At 57.8% G+C, this 18440-nt stretch overlaps 1 protein-coding gene across 6 annotated transcripts in view; it reads right to left on the bottom strand.

Annotated features, from left to right (window-relative positions):
• Positions 1 to 18440, bottom strand: part of SBNO2 (strawberry notch homolog 2) — a 49508-nt gene that overhangs the window by 10754 nt on the left and 20314 nt on the right. For 4 of the 6 annotated variants that reach the window (XM_085013411.1, XM_085013415.1, XM_085013410.1 and 1 more), the window contains exons 4-11: positions 17808 to 17919; positions 4877 to 5038; positions 2069 to 2152; positions 1705 to 1801; positions 1172 to 1326; positions 928 to 1061; positions 758 to 848; positions 519 to 662 (exon numbers count right to left, since the gene is read on the bottom strand). In XM_085013411.1, the coding sequence (XP_084869537.1) occupies positions 519 to 662; positions 758 to 848; positions 928 to 1061; positions 1172 to 1326; positions 1705 to 1801; positions 2069 to 2152; positions 4877 to 5038; positions 17808 to 17919 (979 nt within the window). Of the gene's footprint in view, positions 1 to 518; positions 663 to 757; positions 849 to 927; positions 1062 to 1171; positions 1327 to 1704; positions 1802 to 2068; positions 2153 to 4876; positions 5039 to 9249; positions 9405 to 17807; positions 17920 to 18440 lie in introns of those variants that run through there. The other 2 variants (XM_085013416.1, XM_085013417.1) reach the window with 1 other exon arrangement.

Genomic DNA, 18440 nt, shown 5'->3' with positions numbered 1-18440 from the left:
GATGGGAGCAAAAAGAGTGTTCTCAGGCTGAAGCGCAGGGGGAGACCGAGGGCTTCCTGCTGCAGTTGGGAAGGGCCCAGAGCAGTGAGGCCTCCTGGCCTTGCTGGCCCGCCCCATGGAGCCCAGGACAACTACGGGGCTGGATGGACAAGGAAGGGGTAGGAAGTGCTCTGTGCCCCTAGACCTCCCGCCCTGTCACCCCGCAGTGTCACAGAAAACAGCCCCCGCCCCCGCCCCTGTGGTCAAGGGTCCAGCCTGCTGGAGCCAGGAGGCCGAGGCAGGGGCGTATTAACAGCGGTCTCTGAGGCTGAGCCAGAGCCACCGGGCCCTGCCTGCCCTGCCTGCCGGGAATTTCTCCCGCACTTCCGCCCCCTCCCCCGCCCGGCCGGCTGGCCAGCCAGCCAAGACCAGACTCCCGGCTAGCAGCCTGGGCCCCGCCCTCCTCAAACCCCGCCCTGTCCCTCCACAACCCTTCCCCCGCCCCGCCCCCGCCCACGCCTCGCCCCAGGTCAGGATACCACGCCATCGAAGGCCTCCCCGCACCACTCCAGTATCTGCCGGATGCGCGTACGGTGCTGCCCGCCAGCTTGGCTCTCCCCGATCAGGGCGGAGTAGGTGGCGAAGAGGACGCCCTCTGAGGTAGTGTTGTCGCCATACTTGATCTGGGGAAAGGAGCAGGCATTGGTGCGAGTGGTGTCTTGGCCATGCCGGGCCTCTGGGACCCCCACCAGGGCTGGGTGGGCTGTGGTCCACCTACCTTGCTCAGCGCATGCACCGCGATGCCAGAGGCAGCGATGTCCCTTAGGTCTCGCTCCGCGTCATACTTGAGATCATTAGAGACGCTGAACCTGGGGATGTGGGCCAGTAGGCGTCAGGAACCCCCTCCTCACCTTCCAGTGCGCCCGCACTCAAAGGGGGGACACTCACCACAAGGCCTTCTTCCTGCCCCGAAGGTAGTTCTCCAGGATGATGCCAGCCACAGTGCGGCCCTTGCCCACGCCCGCGCCATCCCCGATTAGGAACCCCGCGCGCTGCCCGCCTGGGAGAAGGACCTCGTGTTGCTGTGGGGGTCGGGGAGAAGACAGGGAAGTCAGCAGGCTGCAGAGTCAGGGTGGGAACTGAGACTCCCTCCCACACCCGACGCGAACCCGATGGGAGCCCCCGGGATCACCTGGCAGGCGTAGGTGATGGCCTCCAGCTGCAGGGCAGAAAGAGCCCCGCTGTCCGAGGTGGGCAGAGCTAGGGTGTAAGTGATATCTGGCGGCGGGACACTGGACAGCGTGCTGGTCTCCACTACACGGTCCGGGTGCTGCTTCCCAATCTTGGCTGGAGGGGCGTGGCGAGGGGCAGGTCAGGGGCGTGGCCAGGGCCTAAGGGAGGTCTGCCTGAGGCCAGGATGGGCGGGGCACTCTCCCAGAAGAGGAGGGCCCCATCATGCACTAAGATCCCTAACCCCCGCCCCCACGGGTGTGGAAGAAGGCAGCCTGCCCCTCCACGGCAACCTCCATCTCCGGTTTTGTGCTCATCTCTTGATTTTGCACCAAATGAAGATTACAACCTGATTACAGAACTGCCCCTCTACAGACCGCCTACAGCTCCCACACCTGCCTTGGTGGTTTAAGGGACCTGGGACCTTCAGGAACCCAGTGCCCCTGGGGCTGTGCAGCCCAGAGGTCGCCTGCTGGGCGTCGCCAGGATACTCACACTTGGAAGGCACGTAGTCTGCATAGGTCTCCGCGTGGCCCAGTTCCTCTGCCTCATCCTCCTCAGCCTCTTCCTCCTCCTCGGGCTGACTCTGAGACTGATGGCCAGGTGTTGTCATGCTGGAGCTGATCCTGTCCCCTGCATCCCCTCAGCACACCAGCGTCCCCACCAAGGCAGGGGCCTGGACCGCCCCACACAGCATGGTCCCTTCCTGGCACCTCAGCTTCCCTGCCCATGGTCCCCAGTGGGCAGACTATGCTTCTAACCTAGCACAGGGCTTGGCACACAGCAGATGCCTGAGTGTGAGGGGCCCTCCCTAGTTCCCAGGATGGGAGGGTGGCTATAGGGAAGAGGCCTGGCTCACCTGGTAGCTGACGAGAAGCGGGGTGCTGGGTAGGGAGGATACGGGGTCCTCAAGGCCTGTAAATGGCCCACTGGGCAGGAACAGCTGGAGGGAAGAGTGGACATGAGCCTCAGGCCAGATGTGGGGCAGAAGTGCCTGGAGGGGCCCCAGCCCCCAGTGGGGGCTCGCCTCGCTGTCCTTAAGCCCTTCAGCTGGCCACTGGCCTCCCCTGCTGCCTGCCTACTTGGATTTGGTAGATAAATAAGGGATGCATGAAGTATTAGATAAATAAGTACTAGGAATGCAACGTACAACTTGGTAAGTATAACTAACACTGCTGAACATTATATGTGAAAGTAGTTAAGAGAGTAAATCCTAGAAGTTCATGTCATAAGTAAAAAAAAAAATTTTTTTTTTTGTCTTTTTGCCTTTTCTAGGGCCACTCTCGCGGCATATGGAGGTTCCCAGGCTAAGGGTCTAATCGGAGCTGTAGCCGCCGGCCTACACCAGAGCCACAGCAACGCCAGATCCGAGCCGCATCTGCAACCTGCACCACAGTTCACAGCAACACTGGATCCTTTAACCCACTGAGCGAGGCCAGGGATCGAACCCGCAACCTCATGGTTCCTAGTCAGATTCGTTAACCACTGCACCACAACGGGAACTCCTAAAAAATATTTTTCTATTTGTTTTCTCTCTTTTAATGGCCACGATGTGACAAATGGAAGTTCCCAGGCCAGTGAATGAATCTGAGCCAGTGAATGAATCTGAGCTACAACCTACACCACAACTGCAGCAACACTGGATCCTTTAACCCACTGCAATGGGCCAGGGATCAAACAGGCCTTTACAGCAATCCGAGCTGCTGCAGTTGGATCCTTAACCCATTGCACTACAGTGGAGACTCCTGTTTTTCTATTTCTTTTTCTTCTTCTTCTTCTTCTTCTTTTTTTTTTTTTTTGGTTTTTAGGGCTGTACATGCGGCACGTGGGGGTTCCTAGCCTACGGGTGGAATTGGAGCTACAGCTGCTGGCCTATGCCACAGCCACAGCAATGCAGGGATCTGAGCCGTGTCTGTGACCTAAACCACAGTTCATGGCAACGCCAGATCCTTAATCCACTGAGCGAGGCCAGGGATTGAACCTGCGTCCTCATGTCTGGTTTGTTACCACTGTGCCACAACAGGAAGTCCTTTCTATTCCTCTAATTTTGTATCTTTTTTTTTTTTTTTTTTTTTTTTTTTTGGCTAGGTCCGTGGCAATCGAAGTTCCTGGGCCAGGGACTGAACCTGGTCCACAGCAGTGACAATGCCAGTTCCTTGACACGCTCCAGGGAACTCCATTAATTTTGCATCTTGTATGAGATGATGTATGCTCACTGACTTAGTGTGGGCATCCTTTCATGACGTGCGTATATCACATTGTCATGCTGCACACCTTAAACTTACAGTGTTTCACATCGGTTATATCTCAGTAAAACTAGAAGGAAAAAAACATGGCCAAGGTTTTTTAAAAATGAAAAATAAAATTACAGGGAGGTCAGAAACCTATTCTTAATTTCCTTTTTTTTTTTTTTTTTTTTTTTTTAATTAACAAAAACAAACAAACAGCCATGGGCCCAGGTTCCTGGAAGGCTGAGTCAGGTTCCCGAGGGCGGGCTGTCAGGCTGGCCACAGCACAGCAGCCAGGCAGGACGTGGGATTTCAGCTGCCCTCCTATTGCTGCCTTACCTTACCTCATGCTGCCCTGCAGGTAGGCAGGGACAGGCCCACTGTGCCTGCTCTGGCACTTCCCATCCTCCCACCAGCCTCATCCTGGCCCTCCCTGGCCCCTCTGTTCCCATGAGTGGCCGCAGGCCTGGGGGTGTCCCAGCCCAGCTGCCCCCAAAGGCACGGGTGCCCCAGCCACACTGCCCAAGCTTGCCTCTTGAAGCTGTGAAGCAGGTTCAGGCTCCCAAAGGCTAGGAGCTGCTCTCCTGGCAGAGGACCCTGGATAGAGGCATGGGCTCCCCAGTCCTCGCAGGATGCCCCTGCTGCCCAGTTCAGGGAAGGTGCTAGAGTCTGGCCTGGCATACCCAGAGTCCCTGGTCACCTGTGACCTCTCCAGGCTGGCCTCTCCTTGTCCCGGGCCTAGCCACCTCCTGTGTTCCAGCCACCTCCTACATCCTGACCCCGCACCTCCCCCATCTGTGTCCTTCATGAGATACTGCACAGATGCTGCTCCTCCCCCAGTGCTGCAGCCCTGGCAAAAAGCTGGCCAGGGGTTGCTCGCCACACTGGGAAGGAGGTCCATGCCATCACTATCCCCACCAGGCCTTGAGATTCACTCCAAGGGGCTTGTTCCTACCACAGGATCTTTGCACATGTGCTGTTCCCTCCACTTGGCCTGGCCAATGCCTCCTCCTCCAAGTCTCAGCCCTGCCCACCCGGCTCTATTCCATCATGTGACTACATTCCTTGAGGGTGTTCACTCAGCACTGAGGACATTCGGGGTAGGGGGGGCGCCCTACACTCAGGGGGCCCTTGCCTGGGCAGGGAGCATGGGGCAGAATCACTAGAGTGAGAACCAGTCTGGGAACTTGCTTTCCTCTTACCTCCTGGTAAACCCATCTCCCCAGAAGGCAGGGGCCCTGGGGTCCAGCACAGAGCAGGGTGTGGAGAATGAGCCATGGAGGAAGTTGGGGGGTAGCATTGATGGGACACCTGGTGCTGGAGTTCCCCCGCCCCCCCGCAGAGCCTGCATCATCTGACCCCACGGGAAACATGTGCTCTCTCATGCAATGGCCTCCTCTGCATCTGAACAACCGAGGGCAGGCTAGGGGCACACTGACCTTGTCGTGGGCGGAGGGGCCGGTGCTCACATCCCAGATGGTGGGCACCTGGCTGAGGCTGTCAGCAGGCAGGAAGTCGGGCGTGTCTGCGATGTCCGAGAGGGAGTCCACAGACGAGGAGAAGATGGAGGCATTGGAGAGGTCGTCGAGGTACGAAGGGTCCTAGAAGACAGGCTGGGTAAGGGGCAGTGGGGACATCCATGGGCGGAGCTACGGGGCCAGCCACACAGTGACACTGCTCAGCCGTGATGAGAAGAGAAGCCCCAACACTCGCTACCACGTGAATGGACCTTGTGACCACGATGCTCAGTGAGAGAAGCAGACATAGAAGGACACACAGTGTGGGATTCCATGGATGGGAAATGTCCGGAACAGACACATCCACAGACACAGAGAGAGAGCGGGCTCCTGGTTGTCAGGGGCTGGGGGGGGCGCTGTTGATGCTCATGGGAATGGGGCTTCTTTTGGGGGTGATGGGAATGTTCTGAAACTAGATATGGGGGATAGAAGTTGCATGAATCTGTGAATGTACTGAAAACACTGAATTACCCATTTCAAACAGGTCGATTGTACAATATATAAATTATATCAATAAAGCTGTTTTTTTTTAAAAAAGAGTTCCACTGTGGCACAATGGGATCTGCAATGTCTCTGCAGTGCCTGGATGTAGGTTCAATTCCTGGCCCAGCGCAGCAGGGTAAAGGATCTGACATAGCTGAAGCTGCAGCATAGGTCACAACTACCACTGTGACCTAATCCCTGGCTGAGAATGCCATGTGTTAAGGGGTGGCCAAAAAAGGAAGAAAAAAAAAAAAAAAGCAGAGGTGAGAGAAGCCAGACCCCACAGGCTATGTACTAGACTCTATCTTGGTGACACTGGGGTAAGGGGAGAGGCATCCCATGCCTTCCCTGGCCCATCCCCATGGAGGAGGTGACACCACTGTATGGATGTCAGGATTCAGGGACCCCCACACTTTGGAAGCCAGCTGTGGAGGTTATACACTTTAGAAACCTAAATTTAAAGGAAATTAGGTGCAGCACCGGCCGGGGCGGGGGGCACCTGGGTGTGCCTGGCTTCTGCTGGGCATGGGGACCAGTGGAACCAGCTCCTTGGGCCTCCTAGACCAGAGGCCCTGCAACAACCCGTAGCTGGGGAAGGTGCAGGCCCCGTCCACCTCCCTTAGCCCCTTGAGTCCTAGATGGGGGGTAGCTCTTGGCTGACCAGCCCCCAGGGAGGGAGCCCCCTGAGCCTGCCTGCCATGGGTGGAGCCAGTCCAGCAGCAGCTGCAGAGGGCCCATTATGCTGACATTTGGCCCCAAGGCATTTCAGGCCTGTCAGTGGGACCATTTCCTGAGTAGGGCAGGGGCCATGGAGGAGGGAGGGCTGCCCCCTAGGAGCCCCGCCCTGCTCACACAGCTTGGCTCACCAGGGCTGTTGGGTACTTCGTCAGGAAGACTAGGTGGAGGGTGCATCTGTTCCACTAACCCTGGGGGACTCTGCGGAGGGACACCTGGGTCTGGAGGCCATGGCCAAGCTGGCTTCTGGGGGTGGAGGGCAGCATTCCCGGGGCCTTGGTCACTGAGACCTAGTGTTCAGCCAGTGCTCGGCCCTGCCCCACGCCCCTGCAGGGGCCGTGTTTCTGGGGCTCCCTCCCGCAGTGATCTGCATGGGAATCAGCCTGCACTCCTTGGGGTGGGGGGACCTCCAGGTGGCACTGTCCAGCTTCCTGAGGACTCTGAGCTCAGGCGCTGGCACAAGTACAGTCCCAAATAGGCAGGCTGGTGGCTACACTGCTAGGGGACAGCAGCCTGGCAGGAAGGGGTGGGGCAGGGGTGGCAAGATCCACCCAGAGGCCTCCTTATAGGTGGCTGGATGCTGATCTCAGTCTGTCCATCTACTGGATGGGGTTGGTCCTTACTGCCTGGGGTCAGGGTACTTGGTGATGTCAGCTGCTATGAGGTTGGAGACCCTGTGTGAACGCCTCTCACTACCCAGGGTGCCCTGGCTCTGGCAGTGCCCAAGGACAACACTTTGCCCACCAGGCCTCTTCTGGCCCCAGCCACCTGCCATGCCCAGCCTGGACCGTGGAAGGATGCAGACTCCAGCTTCCTCTTACTGTCTCCCCGGCTAGGAGGCACATAGCGTCCACTAGGACTAGTGCAGGCACGGGCAGCAACCTGGGAAGGTTAATGAAAGCCCTGAGCTGCAGGACAGAAGCTGGGGAGGCCAATCTCAGGAGCGCAAACAGGCCCCTGTGACACCCCCTGGAGCACCTGGCAACTCACACAAGAGACTGGTGACCCCACAGACTAGAGCACACATCTCGGGGGAAATAGAGGCGGTAGCAGCAGGCCTGGCCCTATGGACCCTGAAGCCAGCTCCTGCCCCATCTCGGTCAGCTGGGGTCACAGGTGGCCCTTCCTGAGTCTGGTGGGCAGTGCCAGGGAAGGCTGGGCTGCAGAAGCTGGACATCTAGTCCCCGTGAAGCAGCAGGGCTCAGAGGTCCCCAGAGACTCCACGGGTTGCCTGGGGTGGGATCTGGACACCTGCAGAACTGGCTGTCTCAGCTATAACCCCGCTGGGACCACATCTGAGTTATGGCCCTTCCAGCTGGTGCCACCCAGCCTGGCCCCTGGTCAGGGTAATGATGGTCCAGGGCCATCAACCACCCACCCTGGCGCTCTGAGATGGCCCTGCTTCCCGGAGGCAAAACAATCACGGAGCAGTGGGCAGGGAGGACCTCGGGGGTGCTCAGGGGACCCCACCCCGCTGCTAGGGCTGTGCACAGAGACTCCTGCCCAGGACAGCAAGGAAGGAGCCAGTGAGGAACCAGACCAAAGACAGAAGCAGGGACCTCTGGTGTGATGACAGGTGACAAGGGCGCCGCCCCAAGGTCCTCCCACCCCCCCTCAACCCATCACCCCAGTGCAATCTGAGAAAACCCTGACACACCCAGCCTGACAACGCCCAGCAGGACCCCCAGCCCAGGTGCCTCTCAAGGGGAGATGGTGAGACTGTCACACCCTGGGGGCGGGGTGGGGGGGTGGACACTGGGTGTCACAGAGGTCCTGGGGCAAAGAGGACTCTGATTAAGGATGACATTTCAACACTGGCGGGCGAGTCAGCTGGGACACATGTGGTGCTAAGGTGGGTGTGAATGACAGGGACTGGTTGTGGGGCCCACAGCAACTGTTTCCCAGCCAATCTGTAAATCTGAAACTGTCCTAAAAAATAGTTATTAATTAAGAAAGTGGGCGCTCTCCCCCTACTCTGTGGAGGCTGCCTCCACCAGGGGCCCAGAGAGCAACGACATCATCTGGGGACCCTGGATCCTGGGGCACAAAAGGAGGCGGGGCCCCACTTGGGTCACCAGGGGTGAAGGTGCAGTTCCGAGGGGTCCCTCCCCCTCCATCCCTGTGCCAGGTGGGTAGCTAGACAGTAGTCAGAGTGGACTCCTCCCTGGTGGTCTCCACACACACTGGAAGCAGACGCCCAGCAGCCACCAGCAGACCTCCCAGATGACCCGAACCCAGATTCTCCCTCCCAGGGCCTGGTCAGGTCAGTGCCACAGCTCCTGGGGCCCCACCAGCCTGCTACCCTCCAGCCTGTGTCCACTCCATTCTCAGCCTCACCTCCCACCCTACGTCCCCACCTGGAGCCCTTCCTGGACCCTAGGCCCATCTGTCTATCCACTGCAGCCCCCAGGTGGGGAGCTGGCTGGTTGCCATGACAGTTGGGGAGTAAACAGGGTCACCTGCTGTGGTTACTGTCTCCCCAGCATTTCAGGGACCTGGACCAGTGAGGAGCCCACAGGACCCACACAGTGACACCCCCACTGCCCCCTGCCCCACAGTCCAGTGGGATGGGACAGGCCAGCCCCCAAGCACGACCTGGCTCTGGGCCCGCCCCCTGGAGTCTGCTCAGCACCCCGCCAGCCAGAGAAGGACCCACACACCCTTCAGAGACTGGTCCTTTCACTGGCCCATGGCAGGGGCCCCAAGGAGGGGACGAGAGACGGAGGGAAGGGGACTGTTTCTACCTGTCCAATCAGAGCCCATCTCGAACCATGCCCCACAGAGCTACTGCTCATACTCCCAGGACACTTGGAGCCCTGGAGACCCCAGGTGGGACGGCTCCCAGCCTCCAACAGCCCCTCCTGCCTGCCCTCCCTGGCTGTCCCGCAAGCCCCCAGTCCGCTCATCCCACATGGCTCTGCTTGGAAAACTCCAGCGGACTGGCTCTTGCTGCCAAAAAAGCAGGAGTAGCAGGCTGGGGGAGGGGGCCTCCGGGAGCCCGGTGTTCCCGGCAGTTCCCACGACCAGGATCCCGCCCTCCCAGCCCGTCCTCCCTCGGAGCAGGAGCCCAGGGTTACCTTGCTGAGAGCTGCAAACTGCAGCCAGAATCGCAGCTGGGACATGGTGGCCGCCGCCAGGTCCCTGGAAGGCGGCGGGAGCAGCTCCCGCATGACCGCGGTGCTCAGCCCGGCTGCATTTGCATGTTGGTTTAGTCACTGCCGGCGCCTACTTCCCCTAAGGCCGCTGACTTTCAGGAAATGATGCCTGCCTGGTAAGTCAGGACGCTTCCTGGCAGAGCGCTGAGAATTACTGAACGGGGCGGAATCTAGCCACAGACGGCTGTCAACAAGGCCCGCCCGCTGCCCGCCAGGTCGCACCCTGCCCGCCCCAGGGGGCCCTCGGCTGAGGCCAGGCCCCTCTGTGGGTCCAGACAGAATGTGGGGGTGGGGGAGGACAGCTGGGATGCCCAGACAGACCCCTCCTGGCCCTGGCCTCAGTTTCCCCAGACCATGAGCGCTGGATACTGTTCCAACCAAACCCTTTGCTGAGCTGGCCTGACAGGGACTGTAGCTGCCCCTGGGATGCCTACAGCAAGCAGTGACTCAGCGGGGGTACAGGCCTACACTTCACAGAAGGAAACAGAGGCCGGGCCAGCCCCTCCAGGCCCCCCATGCCCTCCCAGGTCTGTCAGCCCCTTAGCCTATACCTGGGGCCGTCGCTACAGTTCCAGAGGCCCTGGAACCTGCCTCCAGCACCTCACCGGGGTCAGCCAAGGGCCTCTGCCCATGCTGGGGGCCCCTGGGACCCTCCCCTCCTCCAGTCCTGGAAAGGGTTTGGCTGCCCCAAAAGCCTGTTCCTCCCCCGCCCATCCTCCTCCCGCAGCCTACCACAGAGGGCGGGATAGTAGGGGGCACAAATCCCTTAAGGCCAGGTGCCCTGTCCTGGATTGCTTCTTTTTTTGGCTGCACCCTTGGCATGTAAAAGTTCCAGAGCCAAAGATTAAACCTGTGCCATGGCAGCAACCCGAGCCACTGTGGTGACAACACTGGATCCTTAACCCACTGAGCCACCAGGGAACTCCCAAGGCTGTTTCTTTAGACCACCCACCTCATGGGATGGTTCTATGACACTGGTGGCCAAGAGGAGGGAATACCTGCTCTGCTTGGTGCCTTGGGTCTCCCTGCCAGGGGCAGGGAGACCTCAGCCCACGCAGCAGCACCTGGCCCGGTCTCCGGCCCATAGCTGGGGTGGGGCTAGGGGGGCACAGGGCCCTGAGGCTACCACTAAGGGGGAAAACATGTACCAATGGCAGCAAGCAGAGAAAGGACACACAACTGCAAAATGCAAACTGAAACCAGCAGGACATACTTCACAGCCGCCCAGAAAACTGGACACACGAAGCTTACAGTGAGCAGTGTGGGGAGAAGGCGGAACGACTGGAGCCCAACCCGGCAGATGAGGCAATGAAACGGGGCAGCGTCCTTGGAAAACGTCACTACCACAACCCTGCGATTCCACCACCAGATTCCTCATGGAAACCTGCACATGCACATCCACAGCAGCCAAAAGGTGGACACAACCCCACTGTCCAACAATGGATGATGGATAAACAGTGTGGCCCCTCTACACACAGGAGCACTGCTCGGCCATGAAAGGGAGAGAAGCACCGACACTCCTACCTCGTGGACAGACCTGGAGACCATGACGCTCAGTGAGAGAAGCAGACACAGAAGGACACAGAGTGTGGGATTCCATGGATGGGAAACGTCCAGAACAGGCACATCCACAGACACAGAGGATGGTTGTTAGAGACAGAGAGTGGTTGTCAGGGGCTGGGGTAATTGCTGATCGGGACAGGGCTGCACTTTGGGGTGATGGAATGTTCTGGAATTACATAAAGGTGGTAGTTGCACAACTCTGTGAATATACTTTAGAATATACTTTTTTTTGGTAGCATCTGTGGCATATCAAAGTTCCGGGCTAGGAATTGAACCCATGCCACAGCAGCTACTCAAGCTGCTGCAGTGACAGCACCAGATCCTTAACCCTGTGTACCATGAGGGCACTCCTTAGAAGGATGAATTTTTTTTCCTGCTTTTTAAGGCCGCACCCACAGCATATGGAGGTTCCCAGGCTAGGGGTCAAATTGGAACTACAGCTGCTGCCTACAGCACAGCCACAGCAATGCAGAATCCAAACCATATCCACGACTTAACACCACAGCTTGCAGCAATGCTGGATCCTTAACCCACTATTTGAGGCCAGGGATTAAACCCACATCCTCAGAGAGACAACATAAGTGAGGCTGAGCCACCACAGGAACTCCAGAAGGATGAATTTTTTTTTTTTTTTTTGAGAAGGATGAAATTTTTTTTTTTTTTTGTCTTTTTTTTTCGCCTCTTCTAGAGCCGCTTTCCGCAGCATATGGAGGTTCCCAGGCTAGGGGTCCAATTGGAGCTGTAGCTGCCGGCCTACACCAGAGCCACAGCAACTCGGGATCTGAGCCGTGTCTGCAACCTACACCACAGCTCATGGCAACGCCGGATACTTAACCCACTGAGCAAGGCCAGGGATCAAACCCGCAACCTCATGGTTCCTAGTCGGATTCATTAACCACTATGCCACGACGGGAACTCCATGAGAAGGATGAATTTTAAGATTTGTGAATTTTGTCTCAATTTTAAAAAGAATTACTGGGAAACAAGTGAAAAGAGGACACGAAGTGCATGCACAAGCTTTCTATCACTAGATCTAACTGGCATGAATTGTCAGGCAACAGCTGTTTCTAACCTCAGATTCTCTGTCCATGCATTGTCCCCACATGGCCAGTCATCCCTCTCTGGCCAGCATGTCCCAGTTGTGGGGCCCCCAGGCTGCCCTGGGCTGGGCAGCAAGGGGCGGGGCAGTTCCCCCATCCAACCGCCGCCTGTTCCTCCTGCATCTGGTGACCCGCCTTCCCCGCACGCACAAGGGATTAGATGCCCACTGCCACAGATCGCAGAGAGCTGGTGCACGGGCAGCCGCAAAGGAAAGGGGCCAGGGTGGCCAGTGGAAGGGGAAAAGGCTGGGAGGGCACTGAAGCTGCCCCTCAGAACACCTCGTTACCAGAATGCTCGTGTTGAGGACTCAACTGTGGCCCCAAAGGATAGGCTCAAGTCCTGACCCTGTACCTGTGAGGGGAGTGCCTCTGGAAGTGGGGTCCCTGCAGGTGCAATTAACTGAGGGAGGGTCACACTGGAGCAGAGGACCCAATGCCACAGCTGGTTCCCTTACAAAAAAGAGGGGATCTGGACAAGGACGCAGAGGATGAAGACAGAGGCAGAGATGGGGTGAGGAGGCTGCCAGCCCAGGACACTGGGGGTATGGAGTTAGGAGAGGCAGGACGGACCCTCCCCGGAGTTCCCAGGGGAGTGTGGTCCTGCTGCGCCCTGACCTCGGCAGAGACCACGGAGTGGGGGTCCTTGGCCATGGCCCATGGGAACCACTAGGCCTCCTGAGACAAGCAGCCTTGAGTTCGCTCTCTGCCAATGCCAGGAACTGCTGGGCGCCGGCTGGCAGGGTGGGCCAAGACCTCTGATCCTGGAGAGATCCATTTGCAGAGCAGTCGATGCTGCCCGCCAGCCCCCTCCGCGTGGGGAGCTGCTGAGAGTTTGCAAAGCACTTCTCTGAGCTGTGACCTCATCCTGCTTCCCAGAAGCCTGGGCTGGCAGATGGAAAGTGTCCTCAGGACGTAGGGCCCACCTGAGACACCTGCAGGGACCCTCAGGGCGGATGTCTGCCCTACAGACTGTGTGGTGGGGGGCTCACTGCACGGGAAAGAGCCCTCCCAGGGCCCAGCTGAGATGCTGGGGTCCAGGCAGTCTTGGGAAGAGGGGTGAGGGCAGCACCTGATCCTGGGAAGGACTGGGGGTTGGGGGAGCTAGGCATTGGAGAGTTAGCAAAGAAGGGTGGGAAAGCCAGCCCTGAATCCAGCACCCCAGAGAGACCAGGGTAGAGAGCATTGACAGGAGGCCCTAGAAGGGCAGGGGCAGAGAGGGCTGGAGGCACACCTCACCCCCATTCCTCACCCCAACAAGGCCCCAGTAGGTTAAGGATCTGGAGCTGTCTCTGCAGCAGTACGGGTTTGATCCTTGGCCTGGAAACGTCCATATGCCTTGGGTGCAGCCAAAAAAAAAAAAAAAATTCCCTGAATAAGATTGAGCTACAGTGGAACACAGGTCAGTGCTAAAATCTACACATACATGTTCACACTGGAATGATTCACAGCAGCCATAAGGTGGAAATGACCCAAATGTCCACTGATGGACAGACACATAAACTTACATGCCCTCCACACATGGGAGCATCACTCGGCCATGAAAAGGAGAGAAGCACTGATACTCGCTACCACACTGACCTTGGGACCATGAAGCTCAGTGAGAGAAGCAAACACAGAAGGACATACAGTGTGTGATTCCATGGCTGGGAAACGTCCAGAACAGATGCATCCAGACACAAGAGAATGTGTTCCTGGTTGTTGGGGCTGGGGTGGGGAGGGGATAGGACTGACGGCTCAAGGGGATGGACTTCTTTTTGGGGAGATGGAATGTTCTGGAATTAGAGGCGATGGCTGCACAACTGCGAATGAACTAAAACTGCTAACTCATATGAAATGCAAATCATATTTCAATTGAAAGTTAAAGGATGAAAGACCAGCCACATGCCCTCCCCACCTCCAGCGCATCCTGGGGTAGGAGATCACACGTGGGCCCCTCAGCAAGGGGTGTAGGAGCTTCAGTGGCTCTGTGCTAACTTGAAGGCAGAAAGGAGAGGACAGTGGGCAGTAGAGGGACCCGGTGGACGCTGCCCTGTCATGGGTCAAGGTCAACCCATCAGCAAGATGCATGGACTCAGGGCCTGGGAGGAGGTGCGCCATGAATGTGGGCCTCCTGCAGAAGATGCAGACCCCTCAGCGTGGGCTCCGGCAAGGCAGCCTGCACAGAACTGGATGGTTCTTCTCAGAGCCTCAGTGCACCTCTGGGAGCACAAGTGTGGTCAGCCATGCTGCTCCAGGGCTAGTTTCTGCCTCGTGACGCTGGCCTCAGTCAGTTACGTAAGGTGTTATATATATATATCGTGCAGGGAACTGGATGAGTGAGGGTGCTCAGGAATTCTTGGTAGCATTTATCCAGCTTTTCTGTAAACCTAAAATATTCTGAAGTTTGTTTGGTCACAAAAACCTTCAAACATACAGAAGGGAGCGTCAGAGGTAAAATTTCCAGATAACTTCCGGGTACATTTAGTCTCCCACCCTGGAACCCGGGCCCCCAGGCTCTGGGTGGGCTCCATGGGGGCCCAGTCTGACTTCTGGCTTGTGTGCGGCCCCCAGAGAACTGCTCCACACCCCAAAGTCAAGTGGGGGAGCTTTTTCCTCAGAGGCAGCAAGAGTCGCACAAGTCATCACTTTCCTCTTTGCTTTGGCTGCTAGGAAACTTGGGGCTCGTTACCAGGAGGTATGTTAAGGCCTGGGGGGTTATATTCACTTCCTGCCCCCAGCCCTGCATTCTCCATTCCAATTCCTTCTGATGCATGAACAGGAGTGAAGAGTGTGCCATGGGTCACACAAGGGCTTCACCCGGAGTATTTCCTCTCGCTGTTGTAATGAACTATCTCAAACTTCTCAGCTTAAAACAACACACATTTATTACTTCATGGTGCTGGAGAACATAAGTCTTAAATGGGCTGACAGAGCCGGTTCCTTCTGGAGGCTCCAGGGGAGAGTCGTTTCCTCCTTTTCCAGCTTCTGGAGGCACCACATCCCTGGCCTGCAGCCCCTTCCTCCATCCTCACAGCCAGCAGCGGCGGCATCTCCCGTCTCTCTGCCTCTGACCCTCCCGCCTCCCTCTTATGAGGACCTGGTGATGACACTGGGCCCCTGGGGAATCCAGAACCATCCCCATCCCAGGGGCCTTCACTTAACCCCACCTGCAAAGTCCCTTTGACATAGGAGGTGACACATCCCAAGTCCCAGGACCAGGAGGAGGACATCTTCAGGGCTGTCCCTGTGCCGGCCACTGTGTGATGTCACTTAATCTGAGCCAGGAGCAAAGGGCATCTGTGGAGGACCCAGTGGGTAGGGCTGAGCTGTGAGGAGCCTCGAATGCCAGACTCGCTGTGGACTGGGCTTTTTCTTGGCGTTGAGGCCCAGGGGTCCGGGGGGAGGTGGGGAGGCTGCCTACAAGGCCTCGGGACCCTTCATCCTGGCTGAGCTGTGTTCTCACATCTGTCTGATCCCACAGTTGGCACTGGAGTAAGATTTCATTTGAAGACATTTTGCTGCTTAACGGGGATCTGGATCCAGGTGGTCCCCCGCAAGGCCAGATGGAGGGTGGGCTAGGCTGTGGCTGCACTCAGCAGGTGCTCAGTGGACCACCCGTGGGGCAGGCATGGTGATCTCCAGGGAGGGGAGCCCTGGGCAGGCTGAGAAGCTGGCATGGCTCCCCAAGGGATTCTCGGCTTGAAAACCAAGTGGATTACTGGCAGAGACAGGAGGTGGTGGGAGCAGATGAATGGGGGGTTGCAAGGTCAGGTGGGAAGCCACAGGGCTGGGACAGCCCCCAAAGGCTTCCGCTGACCCTGGACTTGACACGTTCCAGGCCTTACCTGTCCAGCAGGGGTCACCCCAAGCAGGGGAGTAAGTCTGGATGCAGACTCATGCCTAGGACACGGTGGACAGGAGCCAGTCAGCTGCCAGCCCCCGAGAAGAGCCCACGCCCAGGTGAGAGGCCATCAGCTGGGTGCCCTGGGAGGCTGAACTGCCCACCCCATGGCCTTCCTCTCCTGGTCAAGGGTATCCTCACACTGGCAGCAGCAGGCAGAGGAAAGCACGAATGCTTCCATAAAGTCTGTGTCCACTGGCCTCTTGTCCCCACACCATGGCCCTCACTCAGGGGACTCAGGGCTTCCGAGGGGCAGACTGTTCTGCTCCCATGGCCCCAAGGCATGGCCGAGACTCCTCCTGGGCGGTCAAAAGGTCACAGTCACAGACGGGTCTCTCTGACAATAGACACATCTGGCCCTCAGGACAGACTCTAGGCTTGGTGGGGCTATGCTTCCCCTGGGCTCCAAGGGTCCTCCCTGCCTCCCGCAGCCCCCCGCCTCCCTGCACCCACATCTGTGTCTCCACTTTTCCATCCCTGCAGGGACTCTCAGTGGCCTGAGCGCCGCCCTAACCTGGGAGATCTCAGCTCCATCTTTTTTTTTTTTTTTTTTTTTTTTTGGCCACCACGCAGCATATGTCATTTCCAGACCAGGGATCAGATCCGAGCCGCAGCCATGTCAACCCCAGATTCTTAACCCACTGTGCTGGGCTGGCCCTCGAACCTGTGTCCCAGCGCTCCCAAGACACAGCCAATCCAGTTGCACCACAGTGGGAACTCCTCAGCTCCACCTTTAACTAACCACACCTGACAAGACCCCATTTCTTTTTTGTTGTTGTTGTCTTTTTACCTTTTCTACGGGCGCTCCTGTGGCATATGGAAGTTCCCAGGCTAGGGGTCTAATCGGAGCTGTAGCCACCAGCCCACGCCAGAGACACAGCAACGCGGGATCCAAGTTGCGTTTGCAACCTACACCGCAGCTCAAGGCAATGCTGGATCCTTAACCCACTAAGCAAGGCCAGGGATTGAACCCGCAACCTCATGGTTCCTAGTCGGATTCGTTAACCACTGAGCCACGACAGAAACTCCATAGACCCCATTTCCAAGTGAGGTCTCTCTCTGAGTGGACCTGGATTTGGGGGGGACACTCTCACCGCAGAGTGCAGTGCTCAGTCCAGTTCTCTGCCCAGTCCTGCCATGACCCGGGGTGTGGAGAACAGCCAGGCTCCAATGGATGTGGGCCAGTCTGACGGCCCTGGTTTTGGTCCAAGTGGGAACAGCAGGTTTGCACTGGCCCATGCAGGCTGGTGAGTCCTCCGTCAGCCTGTCCCCTGGCAGAGCCAGTGAGCCCCTACTCTATAAGAGGAAACCAAGCACCTGACAGCCCTTCACCCTCCAGTTCCCAAACTGTGCATTGAGGCTGCCCAGCCATGGAAAGCCCACTTGGTCACCAAGGATTTTAAATTTTGGAAGGAAACCCAGCGCCATTCAGCTCCTGCCACCCAGATTGGGGTCATGTTGGAGTTGAGGCCCCACCACAGCCTTGCTGGGCTCCTTCCTTCCCACTCAACACCTCTGTGGCTCTCAGGTTCAACACCCATGGACAAGGCCACAAGGCAGGGTCCCTTGGCTCCTGGGCTCCTAGGGGGCTGGCTCCAGCCTAGGGAAATGGGGAATGTGGCCCCAGCCGAGGGGCTAGCACACACTGATGGAGCAAGCGCGGGTCCAGGGAAAGCGAACGCACTAGAGATACAGCCCATAACCCACATCCAGGCCTGAGCAACAGTGTGACACAGCTGGGCTTCCAGCCTCAGTTACATGACCACCAACTGAGTGCTTCCCTGATAGAAAGTGCTCCCCAACCCAACAGGTCCAGAAAAGCTATTTCCCAAACAAGCCCAGTCCCCACGTCATGACACACCCATATGACGCATGGCCCAGCCATGAGCACTACCCGGGGATGCGGCAAGGGTCCCATCGGATCAGAGGTTTCCTACCTGAGGAAAATCATTGCTCTTTGGTGGGAAGCTGGGGGTGGTGGCTGAGGGGCCATAGCTGGTGTCTGCACAGGGCTGGTCCGCAATGAAGGAGGACGAGTTCATGAACTGGCTGGAGGCAGAGAAGGAAGGCGAGCCATCAGGCATGGCCAGTGCAGCCCATGCAGGATGGGTGTGGGGGTCACCCGCCCACAGGAATGACTCTCAGAAACTCAGCACAGGAGGGGCCCATGTGCCCACATCCCAGGACATGGTGCCCCTGGAAAACTCTGAGGCTCCAGCCACACATGCTTCCAAGCCCTTTGCACAGGCCATTCCTTGCCTTGCTTCCAGACCTGCTCCCTCTGGCAAACTCCTACTTATCCTTCAAAACCCAGTGCACTGATGCCCTCCACAGGGAAGCTGCCATCCTGGCTCCTTTTACCCTTGAAGTGGAGCCCTCCCTGGCTCCCTCATCTAATCTGACCTTTTCCCTGGGGGTTCTTGCTAAGGGAGAAGACAGCAGGTCAGTCTCAGCTGCCCCTGTGTGGCCAGGGCCTGGCCCATGCCCCCTTGGCGGGATGCTCAAGCTCCTTGACCAAGCCTCTGGTTTTGTTTAACCCATGACTGTGGATGGAAAGGCAGAGCGAAACC

This window comes from Sus scrofa, chromosome 2, assembly GCF_054392235.1.
Source record: "Sus scrofa isolate SSC_HxYL_T2T_F1_AM1 chromosome 2, Sscrofa_HxYL_maternal_Yorkshire_Landrace_v2.0, whole genome shotgun sequence".
NCBI lineage: Eukaryota > Metazoa > Chordata > Mammalia > Artiodactyla > Suidae > Sus > Sus scrofa.
This window is presented reverse-complemented; position numbering and strand designations above follow the sequence as displayed.